Source organism: Crocuta crocuta, unplaced genomic scaffold, assembly GCF_008692635.1.
Source record: "Crocuta crocuta isolate KB4526 unplaced genomic scaffold, BGI_CrCroc_1.0 scaffold32, whole genome shotgun sequence".
Lineage (NCBI taxonomy): Eukaryota > Metazoa > Chordata > Mammalia > Carnivora > Hyaenidae > Crocuta > Crocuta crocuta.
Genome location: NW_027529424.1, coordinates 9,956,906 through 9,975,267, shown reverse-complemented (window position 1 = coordinate 9,975,267; position 18,362 = coordinate 9,956,906). Strand labels below are relative to the sequence as shown.

The 18,362-nt window shown below is 56.2% G+C and overlaps 1 protein-coding gene across 2 annotated transcripts; it reads left to right on the top strand.

Annotated features, from left to right (window-relative positions):
- The first annotated feature begins 3,634 nt into the window (after positions 1–3,634).
- Positions 3,635–17,734, top strand: AKR1E2 (aldo-keto reductase family 1 member E2). 2 transcript variants are annotated; one of them, XM_077758545.1, is made up of 10 exons: positions 3,635–3,687; positions 7,528–7,695; positions 9,349–9,465; positions 9,595–9,672; positions 10,865–10,987; positions 12,852–12,952; positions 14,591–14,663; positions 15,011–15,095; positions 17,037–17,118; positions 17,375–17,734. In XM_077758545.1, exons 1-10 carry the CDS (start codon positions 3,649–3,651, stop codon positions 17,415–17,417), a joined length of 909 nt encoding a protein of 302 aa, XP_077614671.1. In that variant the 5' UTR covers positions 3,635–3,648; the 3' UTR covers positions 17,418–17,734. The 2 variants fall into 2 exon arrangements, with proteins under 2 accessions (XP_077614671.1, XP_077614670.1); XM_077758544.1 differs by lacking the exons at positions 12,852–12,952; positions 14,591–14,663.
- The last annotated feature ends 628 nt before the right edge of the window (positions 17,735–18,362 follow it).

Sequence of the window (18,362 nt, the reverse complement as noted above, 5' to 3'; positions counted from 1 at the left end):
GGNATTAGTGGTGGTCGGGGCCAGCGGGTGGGCACCGGGGCGTTTGCTGGTGCCAGTGTTTCCCACTCTGCACCCACAGAAAAAGCCAACTATTCCTGGCTCCTGAAAAGAGCTTCTGGAATCCCCCAGAGCGGGAAGCGGGCTTGGGGGGCGGGGGGCAGCAGAATCCGGTGTCTGTGGTAATGTATACAGAGTCTCTGTTTGGCATGATGAAAACGTTCTAGAAATACATAGTGGTGATGGCTGCACAGCACATTGCGTTTACTTAATGCCACTGAATTATACCACTGAAAGTAATTAAAAGTACATTTCCACCATGTGTGCATTTTAAAACATAAAATATCATCAACTGTAGCAGCAGCCCGCAGGATTGGGAGGGTCACGCTGGCTCAGAGCCTGTGTGAGTGCCTGCTGGCTACTGGGCGCTGTTCTAGAGGCTTGGGAACACAGCACAGGAAAAGCAACGTCCCTCCCTGCTTGCATGGAGCTGGCTGGAGCGGGGGCTCCACTGAGGGCACGTGGGGCACAGACAAGCGTCCAGGCTCATCCGGGAGCAGCTGCCGGGGTTAGCAGGTTGTACACGTCCTCAGCCGGCAGCTCGAGGCGAATCTGGGTGGGGCTGGAGGGGTTGTGGGCTTGTGGGTCTGAACACCCATGCTATGCGTGATCCATCCCCATGTGACCATTCCCCTAATAGATCCTCAGTGTGGCCGTCTTTAAAATGGGCTTGTGAGGAAATCCTGTTCCTAGGTTCCTACGTGAAGTTTGTCTTGAGACTGTGAGACAAAGCAGAGCTTCCTGTGATCTGTCTTCCCTCCCTCCGGTAACCCCAGAGTTCACCAAGGGAGCTGGGCGATGTCTTTCGAGAGACTGGCTAGGGCCCCCTTCTGGCCAGTGTCCAAACTGGGCTCGGTCCCTGGGCTTGAACCACCAGCGGCCACGATGACCCTGGCATTGACGCTCACGAGCCCAGCCATGCATCCAGGTGCTCACACCTCCAGCTCAAAGTGGAAGGGACAGAAGAGCGGGGCTCAGCCCTGCGGGCAGCTAGGACCAGGGAGAGATCTTGGCAAATCACAGATAGGAAGCTTCACCCTTTTCCTTCCGAATCGTGTCTCCACCCGCGTTGTAGTTCATCTAGTGGGTGGTCATTCATCTCACCAGATCCCTGATGAAGCGAATTGGGTTGTTTCCAATCTTTTGCTCGAACCCAGAAGGCTGCGGCGCAGAACCCTGGACAAATGTCCAAGCGTGGATGCGTCTCCGTGGGGTGAATTTGCGGAACTGGGATTGTCGAACCAGAGGGTGAATGCATTTGTAATTCTGATACATGTGGGGAGACTGGCTCCATCGGAGGCACCTTGCATTCTCGTCGACAAGAATAAAAGTCCCTGTTTCCACACGGCTTCAGAGCCTATGTTTAATCTTTTGGATCTAGTAGTTTTGTCATGACTGAGACTGAGTATGTATCATGTGTTTAAGGCTCTTTATATTTCTTTTTTGTGAAGAGTCTTTTGCCCGCTTTTATATCCTGTGGCTGTTCTTATCAGTTTCTAGGATCTCTTTATAGGGGGTGTTGGGCTCTTTGCCTGAGATATGAGTGGGAAATATTTGTTACCAGTGTATCATTTCTTCCTTTATAAACTGTGGTTTCTTTCCTCCTGGGACAGTGTCAAACTGTCAGTGCTCCCAGTTTGACTTGTGGATTTGATGCAACTACAATCCCCATAAAATACCTCAGCAGGTATTTCTTCGCAGAAACCCGTGAGGTCGCCCACTCTGGCTACTTCCATTCAACCTAGTATCTTACGCCCTAGCCAAAGCTGTGAGGCAACAAAAGTAAGAGGCATCTGAACTAGAAAGGAAGATGTAAAATGATCTGGGTTCCCAGATGACACCACTTAAGTGGAAAAATCCACCAAAAACCTGTCAAAACTAAAACAATTCAACCAAGTTGCAGGATACATAACTCACACTCAAAAATCAGGTGTATTTCTGTGTAAACAATGATCTGAAAAGTAAATTGAAACATAACTGCATTTATAATAGCATCAAAAAGAATAAAGTACTTAGAAATAAACCTAACCATGGAGGTGAAAATCTTGTACAAAATCTTACTGAAGAATTTTTATTTTAGAGTGTGAGCAGGGGAGAGGGGCAGAGAGAATCCTGCCCGGACCCTGTGAACGAGCTCAGAAGTGGACCTGCCCGGACAGAGCCTCGCTGAGCCCACAGCCCAGCCTCCTGGGAGACCCTGAGGCACAGGCTTCCGCTGAGCCAAGCCCGGATCCTCATCACAGACGCCGAGATGGCACTAAGCTAGGGCACTGTGTGGCACATCGTAGACCAGCAGTATACCTGCCAGACCCACCGCGGGCCCTGCTCTCCTCCCTCCCCGTCCCTCCTCCCCAGCTCTCCCCAGCCACACTAGGTTCTTCCCGGCGCCTCTGGGTCTCTGCATCTGTGAGCTCCCCTGGCGCACTGTTGCCACACTTGTGCGGAGCCAGCTGCTCTGGTCTTTCTGGTCACAGCGTGAATGCCACCCTGCAGGCCTTTTAGACCCTACTTAGGGGCTCCTGGCTGGCCCCCAAGCACGCTGCTTCATTTCCGCACAGCACTTGCTCTTCCCCTTGGTGTTTTTGTCCATCCCCCACTCTGGGCTGTGACCTCCTGGAGCGCAGGGACCATGTGGGTCCTTAGGGCACTCACCCTGCGGAAGGCAGTAGCCCAAGGAGTCCGTGAGAGGGTCTAGGGGCTCCCTTCCGCTTCAGAGAAGCTCATAATAAAAGGTCCCTGTTGGGTCCGAGGCAAGGGGGTGTCCCCTGCGCCAGGTGCTCGGTAGAGCAGCGAGCACCCCCTGGCGGTGGGCGCCAGAACTGCAGGCCCAGCAGGAACTCAGAGATTAAAATACACCTTTGGGGTCCTCAAGGCAGTGGGGTTTCCAGACTCCAGGGGACAAAGGGGTTAGGACCTGGGGGCTCCAAGGGGAATGCGTGGGACCTCGGGTCCTCCATGTCCCCCAGTTCCCGACCACTGTACTGGGGTGTCCACCTGACCCAGGATGCCTTCTCAGCCCCTCCGGGGTAAGGACTCCGCCCAAGTCCACCTGAGGCTCTGGCCGGGGAGGGGCCTTGGTCCTCGGAGGAGCAGCCAGTGCTCCGCCACATTCTGCACTACCCAGGTCCTCAGTCCCCAGGGGCCCCGGGGAGTAGAAAGCATTTACTGGACTCAGCCTAGTGTGTCTACACGGAGAACCGAGGCCGGCAGCTCCTAGAAGCCTGTGGGACCCTCGGGATCCCTGCCGCAAGCACATCAGGTCGCAAAGGGAGGCCTTCCCTCTCTATTATGGAGCCCCGTCCCCGTGGGGGTGGAGGTTAGGGGTCTCCCAGGTGCCAGGCGGTGGACACAGAGCTCCAGACCTGTCCTCTCCAGTCATTCCTGGGGATGGCCCGGCCCTGCCGACCCTGGAAGCCTCGGAGCACCAGCGCACCGGCCCGGCGTCTCGCGCCTCCGGATGCTGTGCTCCCAGGACTTGGCTGTTAGACTCGGAGCCGAGCCGGGACAGCCCGAGTCGCGCCGCGGAGTCCGGCGCTTGCGCACGTCTACTCCCCAGCGCTGGGCTTTCCCNCGGGGGCGGGGCTCAGCAGCATGGAGAAGATCCCAGCTCTGGGCCTGGGCACCTGGAAGGTGAGGTGGCCTCGCGACCCGGGGGAGGGGGGCCTTTCCCGTCCGCGGCGCTCCGAGAGGCGGAGGGGACCCCCAGGGCCGCCTGCCTCGGCGCCACCGCCCCTGTTTGAAGGGGGGGTTCTCCGGAAATGCTGGCGTTCCTTGTCGCGGCCTCAATCTCACTGCTCAGAAGTCAAAGTTCGTGGGAACCCCNACAAGGGTGGTTTCAGAGGGAAAGGGTGCAGCGCCCCTGTGAGAGCCAGGCGGGGCCTCGGGCACTTGCTGCGCTTCGGCCTCCGTGAGCGGTAACTTCCGGCGGCGAGGCGCCAACCAGGCCTCCCTCGTTTGCTTTCATTGCCCCTGTACTCCTCTTCTTCAGTAAGAGACGTTCATTTGAGAATTCACTTAAGAAGCTACTGGATGAGCAGGAATTGGAATCATCAACCCTGCTCATCAAAACAGTATTTAAATCATTTCTTCTACGGACTTCCCAACTCTTAAAGACCAAGGAGGCAACTCTACTCGTTGTGGTTCGCCGTGTGTAGCCCTGGATGTGCTTTCGGGAGCTGCTCCGGGGTCTCAGGGGGTTACATGCTTGGACTTTCCTGCCTGCCCCCAGTCGTGCCTCTTATGCACTGGCTTCTGCAGGGGGTGGGGTCCAGGCATCCCGCCCTGCAAACGGCCCAAGGAAAACCAGCGGACACTGTTTTCAGAGGCCCAAACGATCCTTGTTGTGGCTGGTGGACTTCAGGTCGGGCTCGTCTTAATGACCCGTTCCCGATCCGCGCAAAGTCTTCCTTTCTTTCATTTGGGCATTTCCAGGCGTGTAACAGCACAGACCGTTGCTCTAGAAGTGATGCACCAACAACCAACCACACAAACTCCATTGCTTATGGCAGCGTGTGCTTCACCCCTGCTGCCCGTCGGGTGGTCAGCTGGGCTCTGCACTGGCCGGCTCGCTCGGGGTCTGGGGTTTGGCTACTCCCGATTGGGACTGTCAGGGCGGCTCGTGGCTCCGCCTGTCTCATCGTCAAGCAGGAGAATCTGGGGTATTCTCGTGGTGATGGCTGAGGCACGAGAGAGCAAGGGGCACCCTGGAGCCTAGGCTCGGGGCTGGCCTCTCTGTCACAGTAAAGCACAAGGGCAGCCCAGGTCCCAGAGGCGGGACAGAGCCCATTCTGGGCCTGGGGAATCACATTAAATCTGTCAATCAGTCTGGGGCGAACTGGCAACTTTATGACATTACATCTGGCTTTCTACAAGCACAGTAGATTTCTGTGCCAGTGAATTGTCCTGGACAGAGTGCATCCTTCACTCTCTTTCTGGTCGTGTGTGCAGCTTTCCCGTAGAAAGCATACACTTCGTTTGTTGGAATCATTCCTGGATCCCGGACCGTCCGCAATTGGTCCATACTGTTGGAAATGAAACTTCTGAAATTACGTCTCCAGCTTGTTTGCTGCTGATGCATAGAAAACAACCTTCTCCAAGTGCCTGGCTGACCCAGTCAGTGGAGCATGTGACTTTTGATCTCAGGGTCAGGAGTTTGAGCCCCAGGATGGGCATGGAGGCTTCTTTAAAAAAAAAAAAAAAAAAAAATCCTTCTTTGGTATAGTCATCACATTTTCAGCCACTTTGCTAAACTGTCCTATGAGTTCTCCTAATTTGCCTAAGGATTCCTTTGGGCTTTCTACCTAAATGCTCATATCATCTGCAAATACTGATACTTTCATTTCTTTTTTTCTGATCCTTAAGTCTCAAATTGCTTTTTCTGAGCTGCTCATGGATGGCCAGGACCTCCACTACAGTGACCATTCTCATTCTGTCCCTGATTTTAAAGGAGTGTTTCTGATACCTGCACATTTAGGATGATGTTTGCCCCTATGTTTTTTGGTCTGCTTTTGTTCTTGTGTTTTTTGTTTTTTTTTTTTATTGTTGTTTTAAATGTGGATATTCTTTACCAGGTTAAAGAGTTTCCTTTTTTCCTAGTTTACTGTGAGTTTTAAATCACAAATGGGTGTTGAATCTTATCCAACATTGATTAACATGATTTATTTTTTATTATTTTTTAATTTGAGAGAGAGCATGCATGCAGGGGAGAAAGACAGAAGAGGAGAGAGAGAGAGAGAGAGAAAGAATCTCAAGCAGGCTCCATGCTCAGTGCAGAGCCCAACACAGGGCTCGATCCCACAACCTTGGGATCATGACCTTAGATGAACTAAGGAGTCGGATGCTCAACCAACTGAGCCACCCAAGCACCCTGACGTGATTTTTTTTTAACCTGTTAATGTGACTAATTATTATGGATTTTCTGATACCAAGCCATCCTTGGCTATCTAAGATGAGCTCTGTGGATGCGGTATGTTAGTTTTCCGTATATATTGTCACATCCAGTCCGATGTTACTTTACTTAGGATTTTTGCAACTCTTACTCATGAGTGAGATGAACGCAGACCTTTCCTTTTAATATTTTTGTCTGCTTTTGACTCCAGGGTTATACTGGTTTGGTAGAAGGTGTTGGGAGTATTCTCTCCTTTTTTCTTCTCTGAAAGATTTTGTGTTAAATTGGGACAAGTACGTCCTTGAAAATCTTGTAGACCTGTGTGTGTGTTTAACAGCTTCATTTTAAAAATAACTATAGGAGGGGCACCTGGGTGGCTTAGTCGGTTAAGCGTCCGACTTTCGCTTAGGTCATGATCTCGCGGTTCGTGGGTTCGAGCCCCGCGTCGGGCTCTGTGCTGACTGCCAGCTCAGAGCCTGGAGCCTGTTTCAGGGTCTGTCACTCCCTCTCTCTCTGACCCTCCCCTGCTCACGCTGTCTCTCTCTCTCTCTCTCTCTCTCTCCTAGAAATAAAAAGAAATAAATAAAAAAATAAAAATAAAAATAACTATAGGACAAGTCAGCTTTTACTTCTTGAGTAAGTTTTTCTAGGGATTTTCCCCATTCTTTTCATTTTTCCAAATTGTCAGCTAAAGTTACTGGTAACGTTTCCTGAGATTTGGGATCTCTGTTGTGTCTGTATAACTTGTTTTCTGGTTCTCGCTCTTGTCAGAAGTGTGTCTCCCTTATTAAGGTTTTTCAAAGAACTAACCTCTGGCTGTGCTTCTCTTCTCCATCATAGTTTTAGTTGATATTCATCCTTGTTGCCAGATTTCCTTTCCTCCTAATCCCTTGATGGATCATTCTCTAACTTCAGGTGGATGTTTCCTTAGCTTTTGGCCCCCGGAATGTGCCTCTCGTGTCAGAGGAAGACCCTTGTTCTGGCACAGCACCTGGGGCTAGTGAGGCTCCGGTGGGGAGGTGTTTTCGTGGGCTGCGAAGCCCTTGGGAGTGCTCAGTGCCTCCCGTGCTGAGTCCTCCCCAGGCATCTGCCCCCGTGCCCAGTCCCTTTGCTTGTGTGAGCAACCAAGCTCAGCGTGAGCGTTTCCTGAACTTCACATTCTTGAGGGAATCCGTAGTGTCCCCTGGGGTTTGGGGAGCGGCTCCGCGTGTGCTGGGCTGTTCGCGTGAGCACACACCCGCTTACCTTCACACTTGGCCCCCTGGTCTCCTCAGGTAGAGGGTGAGTCTATACCTTCTTGTGTCTCAGTTTCTATCACGATTCATCCTACGTTTACTTATTCCTTTGTTCCTTCGGGAAACATAGCATCTCACTCGGTTCCTTGCGGGCACTAAAATATGTACAGAGTTTCCCCCACGTAAGGAAAGGAGTTGGAACTTAGATTGCGTCTTAATCCTTCCTGACTCTGACCCCCCTAATTTTAGTGCTCCCTCATTCATGTACGGTTTGAGTCTACATTTTCAAGTGCAGAGGCCGGGATGCCCTGATGTGGGCGGACTGCCTCTGTCGCATTGGATTTGCAGGCGGCTCCAGGCGAGGTGACCGAGGCAGTGAAAGTGGCGATAGACGCGGGGTACCGGCACTTCGACTGCGCTTACTTGTACCACAACGAGAGTGAGGTCGGAGCCGGGATCCAGTGCAAGATCCAGGAGGGCGCGGTGACGCGGAAGGACCTGTTTATCGTCAGTAAGGTAGGTCTCGGTGTGCGGGGCCAGCAGCGTGGGACAGCCGACGGCGTGCGTGGAGGGTTTTGTGACCTCACAGGAGCTGGTGACTCAGCTCGTACTGGACGCTCAGGCAGCTGCATGCACGCGCTGGGCGTGGTGCGGTGCAGGGGATGGGGACGGCAGGACAAGCAGAGGGGCAGCACCTTGGGGACAGGGGCCTGGAAGGAGCTCGGTGCTCCTGGATCGGAAAACGTCAGGCGGCCGAGTGATGAGAAGTGCGGCTGCAGGAGCGACAGGCCACGCCACGGAGTCCCTGCTGCCTTCCCAGGAGCTTACTCTGCCTGCCTCGCACAGAGGAGCACGCTGCAGGGGCTCAGTGGGGGGCCTAGACTCCGTGTAAGCCAGACCCGTGGGGCTGGGTGACTGCAGCAGCCGAAGGGAGCGGGCCTTCGAACCGGAGGCCAAAGTCACAGCCCCGAGCGTGGACCGCGGGAGACGGCCCAGGAGGGAGCCAGGTGTTTAGGGGCCGGTAGTGGCAGATCCAGACAGCGGGGAGGGTTCAGGAACCCCTCTGCCTTGGGCTTGGAAGCAGATCGTTAGGACTCTGAGGCCAGGAGCCGTGGGTCGTCGCTCCCGCGGCCTTTCACGGTCCCGCGGCCTCTCATGACCCCACCATCTGTGATGGCCCCACCACCTGTCACAAGCCCCGAGGGACCAGGCGAGTCCCTGGATGGCACGGGGCCATGGCTTCACTGTGTGTAAAACGGGGGTCCGGATTTGATCGTCTCCCAAGAAGTTTCCAGGACTAATTTCCACAATCGCAGGGCTCCGGTGTGGTTTCTGTACATTTGCTCTTCTGTTCTATTTTGGGATGATTTCCGTAAGTGCTCAGGGCCTGGGGAGGGCGGGCAGAGGGGGTAACGGATGGCTGAGGTCAGCCCGTAGTGACCTCAGAGCCAGCAGGGGAAGTGTGCTCATCATTCCTGACATTTGGAAAAGTCACAGATAGAATTTTTTTATACTCTCTGTTTAGAGAGTACCATTGTTCATGACAGTTTTTAGGGTTTTGTTTGTTTTTCTTCTCTTTTGCCATCAATACACTATGTTTAGAGTCTGTTTTTGTATCTTTTAATCCTCTTTCTTGTACTTATTTATTTTTGGTTCTTCTCTTGCTGTGATGGGGTCCCTAGATTAGCTCCTGTCACACTTAGTACCAAATAGTATAACGGGACATAATGGGAGGAAAAAATGAGAAACCTTCTACTTCACAGGGGGTGTGGCTGGAAATCTCTCAGTCAATACAAGGCAGTGGTGTTAACATCCCTAATTTAACCTGCATGATCATGAGGTCCTCAGAACAGAGGACCTTGAACATGGCGTTGACTTAGGTAGGAAACAGTGTACAAGTTCTCCGGGGTTCTCCTCTCTGCTCACAGCCGTTTGGTCTGGTTCCGGCTTCTCTCTCTGGTCCTAGTGGGTCCAGATAAGCAGACCGCGACAGCCCCTCCCATGTCACAGTGTCCCCGTCTCCCTGGCCCGGAACCACAGGAGGGTGATGTCACTGGCCCTCTGTGTTCGCTGCCATCTGATCCCGGATGTCGTCTGTCTTCCCGATCCCAGGCTGGGGGGGACGGAGGGGCCGAGGTTGACACTGGCTTCCCTCCTCCCCGTCGGCAGCTCTGGTGCACCAGACACAAGAAGTCCTTGGTGACTGCGGCGTGCGCCGAGAGCCTCAAGGCCTTGAAGCTGGATTACCTGGACCTCTACCTCATGCACTGGCCCATGGGCTTCAAGGTACCGCCCCGGAGGCGCAGAGCCCGCCGGCAGCACCTTCCTTCCCGGTCAGGCCCGGCTGGGGGGTGCGGGGGGCCCTCCCTGGGCCTCCTGGGAGACCCCGTCAGCCCCCGCCTCTGCCTCTCACAGCCCGGGGAAGAAGACCTGCCCGTGGACCGCAATGGCATGGTGCTGCCCGGCGACACGGACTTCCTGGACACGTGGGAGGTGAGCCGCGGCCTCGGGCAGGGTGCCAGCAGGTCATGCGCACGCGTGTGCGGGGGCGCGCGTGTCCCCCGACACGCTCGTGTGCGCTGTGCGCCGGGAACCAGCACCTGCGCCTGGGCTGCCCGCCTGCTGCCTGAGCTCCGGCTGGTTCCCCGGCCAGGACGTCTGTTTGAGGGATGACAAGTCAGACTCGCCTCTCAGTCAGAGCGCCCTTTAGTCTCCGTGTCCACTGTTTGTTTGTCTTTTTATGTGGATTTATTTTTGAGAGAGAGACAGAGCATGAGTGGGGGAGGGGCAGAGAGAGAGGGAGGCACAGAATCCAAAGCAGCTCCAGGCTCTGAGCTGTCAGCACAGAGCCCGACACGGGGCTCAAACTTGTGAACCACGAGATCTGACCTGAGCCGAAGTCAGACACTTAACCGACTGAGCCCCCAGGGGCCCCTGTGTCCACTGGTTTGTTGATGAGAATATCACGTGGTCACTACAGAAATACGGAAGAGGTGAGAAAGAACGTCTAAGAATCCACCTCTCCGTTACCCGGCTGTAGCCACTACAGCTGCTGTGTGGTTGCGGAAGGCTGGGCCGCGAACATCCCTGAACGAGGCCCGGCAGTGCAGCCAGGCCTGCGAGGGGCTGGGGGCCGGGTGGCCCGATTCCAGACACAAAGGCGGAAGAGGCCTGGAGTAAAGCAGCGAGGGGTGCGGGTGTGGAAGGGGACGGGGAGCCTGGCCGCACACCCGAAGTTCACGGCCAGCAGGAGGATGAGGGCACGTCACTGTGCTTAGGAAGCGCATAATCTAGGTCGAAAGAGCGGCAAACAGAGTCCGCGACGGACATCCCTGCCGCACACCGTTTCACAGATGCGAGAGGAAAAGCAACAGCTGAAATGTCGAGTGTTTGCCACACTCCAGCCCTGAGCTAAAGGCTTTGTGTGTTATTTGATGGAATCCTTAAAACAACCCTGTGACATGAACAAGCTCATCCCCACTTCGCAAATGAGGAAACCGAGGCTTAGTGTGGCCATACAACGTGCCCAGGGGTCCCGGGCCGCGACAGGCCCTGGGGGCAGAGACGCCTGAGGGGCATCCAGTGGGGTACTTAGAAATCCCGTCGGAGCGCAGGTCCAGCGAGGTGCGCAGGGGAGGGAGGGGCGTGGGTGTCGGGGAGCAGAATGACCGTCTGTCGTCTGCAGGCCATGGAGGACCTGGTGGTCACAGGGCTGGTGAGAGCCATCGGGGTGTCGAACTTCAACCACCAGCAGCTCGAGAGACTTTTGAATAAACCCAACTTGAGGTTCAAGCCAGTGACGAACCAGGTGAGGCTTTAACAGACGGAGCTGGCTTTTCAGCTGTCACTTCCCCGTGGCTACACTGGAAACGGAAGGGGGGAGGCACACAGCAGACATTTATTTCTCCTGTGGCTGCAAAAATGGTGACTTAGGGAGCAGTTCGACAAGTAACGGGTGCCGAGGCCGGAGAGCTTCCAGAAAGGCTTGTCCGGTTAGGTGGGGCCCTCGGGAGGTGGGCCGCAGGCTGAGCTTGGTTCTCTCGGTGCAGAAGTGGTGACGCTCCTGGGAGCCCTCCTCCCTCCGTGGCGCGGGGCTCACAGCAGGCTTCCTGGGAAAGCGCCCGGCCCCCGCCCCTCTCCAGCCTGGGGTTCATGGACTCTGCCAGGACTTCGGTGCAGAGGGCTGGCTCGTGAGGAAAGGGCTTTGCTTGTAGAAAAGGCGTTTTGCAGTACTTTCTTTCACCTAAACATTTGCTCCAGTGTCATGTACATTGAAAAAGGGCACCCGTGACAGACGAGCTCGATCAGCTCTCATAAGCCGGCCCGGCTCTGTGCCTGCAGCAGATGCAGACAGGGCGCGGCCAGCACCCGGCCACCAGCCTCCTCCCGCTGCCGGCGCCCCAGCCAAAGGCGGCCCGGCGCCGGTTGCTGACAGCGGACGCTGTGGCTCTTGAACTTCAGTGACCCGTTTCCTACCCCTTCCTGTCGGGCTTCTAACAAGTCGTACCTGTTAGATTCCTCCGTGTTCCTGGATGATCGCCCATCGCTCTCATTTCTGCTGGTGTTCGCTGTGCGCACCGCACTGTAGTTACCGCCCTACCGTTAACGGCCACCCGCACAGTCCCCGGTCTGGGGACATCAAGAATGGAGCATCGCGCCCCATTTTGTATAAACATGGGTGACACGGACGCAGGGGGGTGTCGTCTTCAGGGCATTGCTCGCCAAGTTCCCACAGGTGAGCGTGCAGGGCAGCCCGGAGCAGGCAGCCCACCCGCGTCTGCCGTCGGGAAGCTCTCCTCACTGCCTCCCACGGAGCGGCCAGCGTCCAACACGAGGCCCGGCTTGGCTTCTGTGCCCGAACCTGGGCGGGCCCAGAGTGCGGGGTCTGAGCGGCCATCGTCCAATGCCAGGCCCGGCTTGGCTTCTCTGCCCGAACCCGGGCGGGCCCAGAGTGCGGGGTCTGAGCTGCAGGCCCGTCGGGGCTCACGTTGAGCAGCGCTTTAAATCCGGGGGTGCTGCTGCCTGGTCTGGGTGGGGGGGCTGGAGGGGCAGGGCTCTGAGCCCCCAGCAGCGTCCCCTCTGAAGACTTTTCCCGGGACTCCGGCACGTTCCTGAGCCTCAAAGGGCTGTTCATAGCTCCTAATTCACTCTAAACAAGTGTTTTCAGCCCCCGATGACCTGGAGTCATGTGTGAGAACTTAGTGTGGAGGCTGGAATCCTGCTCTCAAGCTGCTTAAAGTGTCCATGGGAGTCCCCTGGGGCACGTGTCCCCCGTGCCTCCCCACCTTCACCCATTCACCTGCGGCGCCCTGACTGGGCGCCCCCCGGGCCGGCCTGTTCCTGGGGTTGGGGACGTGCCTGGGGACGTGCCTGGGGAGCCAGCTCAGAGCCCTGCCTCCGCGGAGCCGACGTCAAGGGACGGAGAAGCACCCTGCAAGGTGTCACACTGACACGGGCTGGCGCGGAAAAGGGGCAGAGGGAGGGCCTCGCCAAGCAGGTGCCCCGAGTGGCCAGGGGGCTGGGGCTCCTCCCGCCCGTTCTCCAGGCGATCTCTGTGCGCGTGGACGCCTGAGCGTGAGAGGGGCACGTGGCTGGGCAGCGGAGGCGTGGGTGTGCCCTTCCCCCGAGTCCGGGGCCTGGGTCTTCCTGGCGAGCTCTGATTCTCTTTGTAGATTGAGTGCCACCCGTATCTTACCCAGAAGAACCTGATCAGGTTTTGCCAATCCAGGGACGTGACCGTGACGGCTTACCGGCCCCTCGGCGNATCTGGACGGTTCGCGGAGGGCCTGACCCAGGCGGTGTGCGCGGGGCGTGCGGGCCGCGGGGAGGGCCGCGGCTACACCTCGGGGCGCTGGCTCACAGCTTCTCCATCTGCGCGCGGCCTCTCTCCCCAGAACCGGGTCGTGTGCTGGGCCCTGCGTGGGCTCACGAGCCCCCACCCGCTCAGCACCCCCGACCAGACAGCCTGGGGTCTGTCCGATGGTCTCTGTTCTCCCACCGCGGCCTTCGTTAGTGGGAATTCTCTCGGGCAGTTACAGCAGCCTCGCGGCTCCACCCAGATTTGCGGGTCCCAGTCCGTTTGCACGCGGGAGCCGAAGGGAGCCGTCCGTCTGATCAGGCCACTCTCCTGCCCGAAAGTACTAGGAGTCCCAGCTGGTCTGGCCCCTGCCCAATTCTGCCTCCGTGTGCACAAACCACCCGAACCCGCGCGGGGCTCCCGGCGGCACGCGGTCTATGCTCTGTGCCTTTGCATCGGTTCATCTCTTTACCTAGCAGTCTTGCTCTGTTTTCTAAATGTTTTTAAATGTTTTATTTTATATTTGTGAGAGAGACAGAGACAAAGACAGAGAGCGAGCAGGGAAGAAGCAGAGAGAGACAGAGACAGAATCGGAAGCAGGCTCCAAGCTCTGAGCTGTCAGCACAGAGCCCAATGCGGGGCTTGAACCCACAAGCAGTGAGATCGTGACCTCAGACGAAATCAGACGCTTAACCAAGGGAGCCACTCCGGCGCCCCTCTAGACATCTCGTTATTATCTTGTGTTTTTAAAATCTGGCTAACTCTGATTTCTGATTTCTGATGTCCAGTTCAGCTCAGCATCACTTCCTCCAGGAAGCCCTCCTGACTTCCCTTATGGAGGCTCTGTTCATCGCCCTCGTTACACTGCCTTGCCATTATCTCCTGTTCAGTCTCCCACTTGTCATTGCTGCATGAGCCCAGGGACCACATATAACTCAGGGCCGGGGCAGACTAGGGGTCCAGGGAGGGCGGAAAGCATTTGACTCTTATTACCCGTGTGTCTCCCATGGGAAGCGGGGCACATGTGTTTGAACTTGGTAGTGGCTGGGGCGCGTTCTGCCGCTGAACCTGGGGCCCCGGAGCCACCGAGGGTGGCAGGGGACAAAGAAATGGCTCTCCAGGTGGTCAGGGCCTGTCCCTGATGGACAGACGCTGAGGGGTAGCAGCGTGGCCGCAGCCTTGCGGTTCTCCGCGCCGAAGCTTCCCCGCGCGTCTGGGTGTTTGGGGGCTACTTTTCCGAAGTTACCGTCAGCAGCAGCCTTGCCAGCAGCTGCAGGCCCCGGCCCGGCCGCGGAGCGCGGAGACGTCAGCCGTTCCGCCGGGGCCTCCTCCCCAGAGCCGAGCTCCCTTCCCTCGCTCTCCTGGTCCCCCCGGTCCTCGCGGAAACCCCGGATTCCCACGGGCAGCAGCCCAGCTCTCCCCACCGACACGTGTTCTCTGGACCGTGGGGTGTGGGTGATGGGCCCCTGTCATCACTCAAATTTCCTGCGGGAACCGGTATTGTGCTCAGACAGAAACAAACGTAGGTCTTGGTTCTGGAGGACGCATTGTGGCTTTGAAGGCCGAAGCACCGTGTCTGCCCCCCTAACCCCCGCCCTGTCCTGCTGTCCCCAGCGAGGGGGTGGAGCTGCTGGATGACCCCGTGATCCGGAGGATCGCACAGAAGTACCACAGGTCCCCCGCCCAGGTAGGGGGGTGCCCGCCTCCTCCCGGAGCCGGGCTGGGCGGAGGGAGGCCCGCTCACCGCGGCCGGCTGACGACTGCCCGGCGCTTCCTGTTCCCCGCGCGGGGCGCCCTGCTCCCACCGCCCGGGGGGCTCCGGGCCCACCCCAGCCGAGCGTGTCCGTGGGCCCGCAGCGCTCAGCACGCGCACTGGAGGGGCTGTCCAGGAAGGGCCAGGCTGGACTCCGAAGGGCTTTGGAACAGAAGAGCTTGTGATAAAAGCTCCAGCTGCCCCGACTTTGGGACTTTGTCCGGCGACGCGNGACCCGCTCCTGCGCTGCCCTCTGTCTGATACGAGACCTTTCTCTGCAGATTGTGATCCGATTCCAGATCCAGAGGAATGTGATAGTGATCCCCAAATCTGTCACCCCAAAACGGATTCGTGAGAACATCCAGGAAAGTGTTTTTTTCTTCTTTTACTTGGAGGGTTTGGGATCAGACGCTAGGTAGCTGGGGGTCTGACCCCCGCACAGACGTCCTCTGTGGCTTTGACGCGGCCGAGGGGCCGGATGGAGCTGCGGCCACAGCACAAGGACCCCCAGAGTGTGACGGGCGTGGACCCAGCCCGGGAGCTGGGGGGCAGGACGGAACGGGGAGCGGGGGCGTACTGACCAGCCGCGGTGGCGGCCAGAGGCTCAAGGGGCTGCCCCCTGAGCCAGGTGTCCGCGCCCCAAGCCTCGGGACCGCTGCGCCCGGCTGCCCGGACCTGGATTTGGGGGAGCCGCTGTTGACACCGAGCCCCTGGTTTGTGCTAGTTGGGGTGGAGGGTCTCCTGTGGGCAGAGGCTGGGCCCGGCGGGTCCCCTCCCTCGGGGCTCCTCAGCTGGGGACCAGGGCTGGCTCTCCTGTGAGAACAGCCCGCGTTTCAGGAGTGGGTCAGGGGTAAGCGGGGCGCCGCTCAGCGGTCTGCTTTACGAGGAACGGAAACCAAAATTACACCGTGTTATGGCTACTGTTAGAGTCAGTGGCCCTGGGGACCAGGGTCCTTCTAGCTGCGACGGTGTGAGGCACAAACGTTTTTGGTTTTTCCTTTTCATTTGTTTTTTGGGGTTTTTTCATTTTTTGTGTTTTTTGTGGGTTTGTTTTGTTTTGTTTTGAGCAATGGGAAAAATCCTTTGCTGCACCCCCACCTGTCGGAGGCCAGCTCCGGCCGGTCCAGGGGTCCCTGAAGGATGGACGGTGTCGGCGAGAGAGAGTGAGAGCCCCGAGATTCTTTCTGATCACCAGGCAGGCATCTCTGTCCTGTCGGTTTTGGTGTCTTTATTTAAAAGTTCAGCAACAACATGAAGTCAGAGAAAGGAATTTCTTACAATGGGAGGCCTTTTGTGATATCAATTGCAGAATTATTCCGACCAAGGAAATAACAGAATGTTCTTAGTGAAAGACAGGATAACATATAAGTTAAATTGTATATAGATAAGCTAGGAGTTATTCTGTCTGGCTCTCAAGAGGATGAATGTTTCTGAATTGGTTTGTTTGTGGAGACTATCATGGGGGCCCTGAATGTGTCCGTCTTTGCACCTGGGTTTATGTTTTAGCTACTCTTATCTATCGTCATCCCAGCTGCCAGTGTGAGGGAGGGTGTCTGTGGAAAGTAGGCCTTGAGGAAGGGACTGCTGTGCTTCACCAATTAGCAAAGATACATGTAGTAGCTGTGTTCTGCCCTTATCTGTATCTTAACCCCAAAATAGGCTCTTTGTCTCGGGGCCAGGCTCAGTTGTAACTCTTGTGTTCTTAGCCCCCTTTATTATCTAAGTCTTGGGTCTGCAAGGCCCATAGGAAGAGCCTTTTGACCATCATCCACAAGATTTCATCTGAAATCTCTTTTGTAAAGGCAGGAATATGCTTTTCCTTATGAGGAATCTGTGTGGGGACTATCGGTCTGATCTGGAATATTGTGAGGCCTGGTCAATACCCGCAGCCTCATTTCCAACACGAGCCAGTAGTAGCAGAAGGAGATCCCAGTTTTCGTTTCTCACGGCAGGAGCTGTGCAAACACTGCCATTTCCTCGCTGTGACTGCCGTCCACCGAGGCCGGTGTGGCTCCCGGCACCCACCTCTTAACTATTTCCGGCGCGTCCCTTAGCCCCACCGGGTGCTGCAGCACACATCAGTCGTGGTCTTGCAGGGCTGTCACCAGCCCGGGCCAGCCAGCACCAGGCACAGGGTCACAGTCGGTGCACGTGGGAGGCTGAGGCTCTGAGAAGTCTCAGATGCCACCTGCAGTGTTTCCTTTACGCCTCTGTGTCCCCGCAGGCCTGGCACTCTGCACGTAACATAGGCTCAACTAAATGTCCCCTGAGCTGAATTCGCTGTGAACATTTTGTTTTGGGTGCAGGTGTTTGACTTTGAGTTATCAGAAAAGGATATGAACGACATCTTCGACCTGGACAGGAATTTCCGAATTTGCACATTACCCACGTAAGTTCGTCCCGGTTCCCTCCGTTCCCGGGAGAGGGAGCCGTATTTAGATTGAGGCGATTCCGAGTAGGTGTTGAGCGCATACATTTTAGGTTAATTAAACCTTCTCCTAAGCCTTTCCTGTTGGAGGACGGGCCACTGAATGAGTCCAAAGATGAATACATCCGGGAGCTTGAAAACACACAGCTGTGTCTTTTAGGATGTTTCTCTTAAAAATAAGAAACATTTCATTTTGATTTGTTTTCCTGTTTTTCAGAGCGAAAAACCACAAGGACTATCCTTTCCACATAGAATACTGAGCACGGCCTCCGCCTTCCTTACACCCGGGCCACGGTCCTCAGGTCCAAACCCCGCGTGCTGGAGGGGAGGGGAGGGACGGGCTTTGGTTTGGGCGGAGGCCCGCCTGCAGCGGAGCTGAGCTCCCTGCGAAGTGCACCCGGCCCGCTGGCCTCTGCCCCGACGGGGACCGCCCTGGTGACTCTCTGTGGGGAACCCCCAGTCCTAAGGCTCCCCGGAGCACAGTGTGACAGGATTTTGACAAAACGCCGTGTGGCCTCTGCTCTCGGAAGAAAGGTTGTATGATGGAAATCGTTAAATACAGGAATTGAGACCAGCACGACTGTCTGCATCTGTCGCGCGGCCCCACTCGAAACCCTGGGCCGCCCCCGCCATCCGCGCTCCTCTGTTCCCGCGAGCCCCCCAGATGGTTTACCCGTGGGAGAGGCCTCCGTTCAACACAGAGGCTTCTCTTCTTTAAATACGGCCGTGGGAACCCCACGCAGACAGGACGCGTGGGGCTTTGCCCTCCAGCGCTCCGTGTCCGGTCCGTCCCCCCGGGCTCCAGGGCCACGTGGGACACGGTCCCCGCCGCTCACTGGACGGCACTGAGCACAAGGGCTTGGGCCCTTGTTCTCAAAAGCTGCTACAGATTCTCATGTTCGATGAAAAAGGCTCACTTTGATGAATGAGCTGCTGGTGTTTCCCTGTTTGTTAAACATAAGAAAAGTTCCTCACCACGGGCTCACAGTGCTTCTTACTAATATTTACAGAATTTTGCTATTTAGTGAAGTAATTCTACCAGATTCAGAATGTAAAGAAACCTTGAGAAAAGGTCAGTTGCAGAAAATAAAAGTGGCCTAAATAGCAACATCTAAGAAGAATCCTCTTTCCGGAGGGGCCTTCTAACCTGGGCCCGTGTCTAGGACACAAGCAGATAAATTGCATAAAATATGTCATCCATGTAC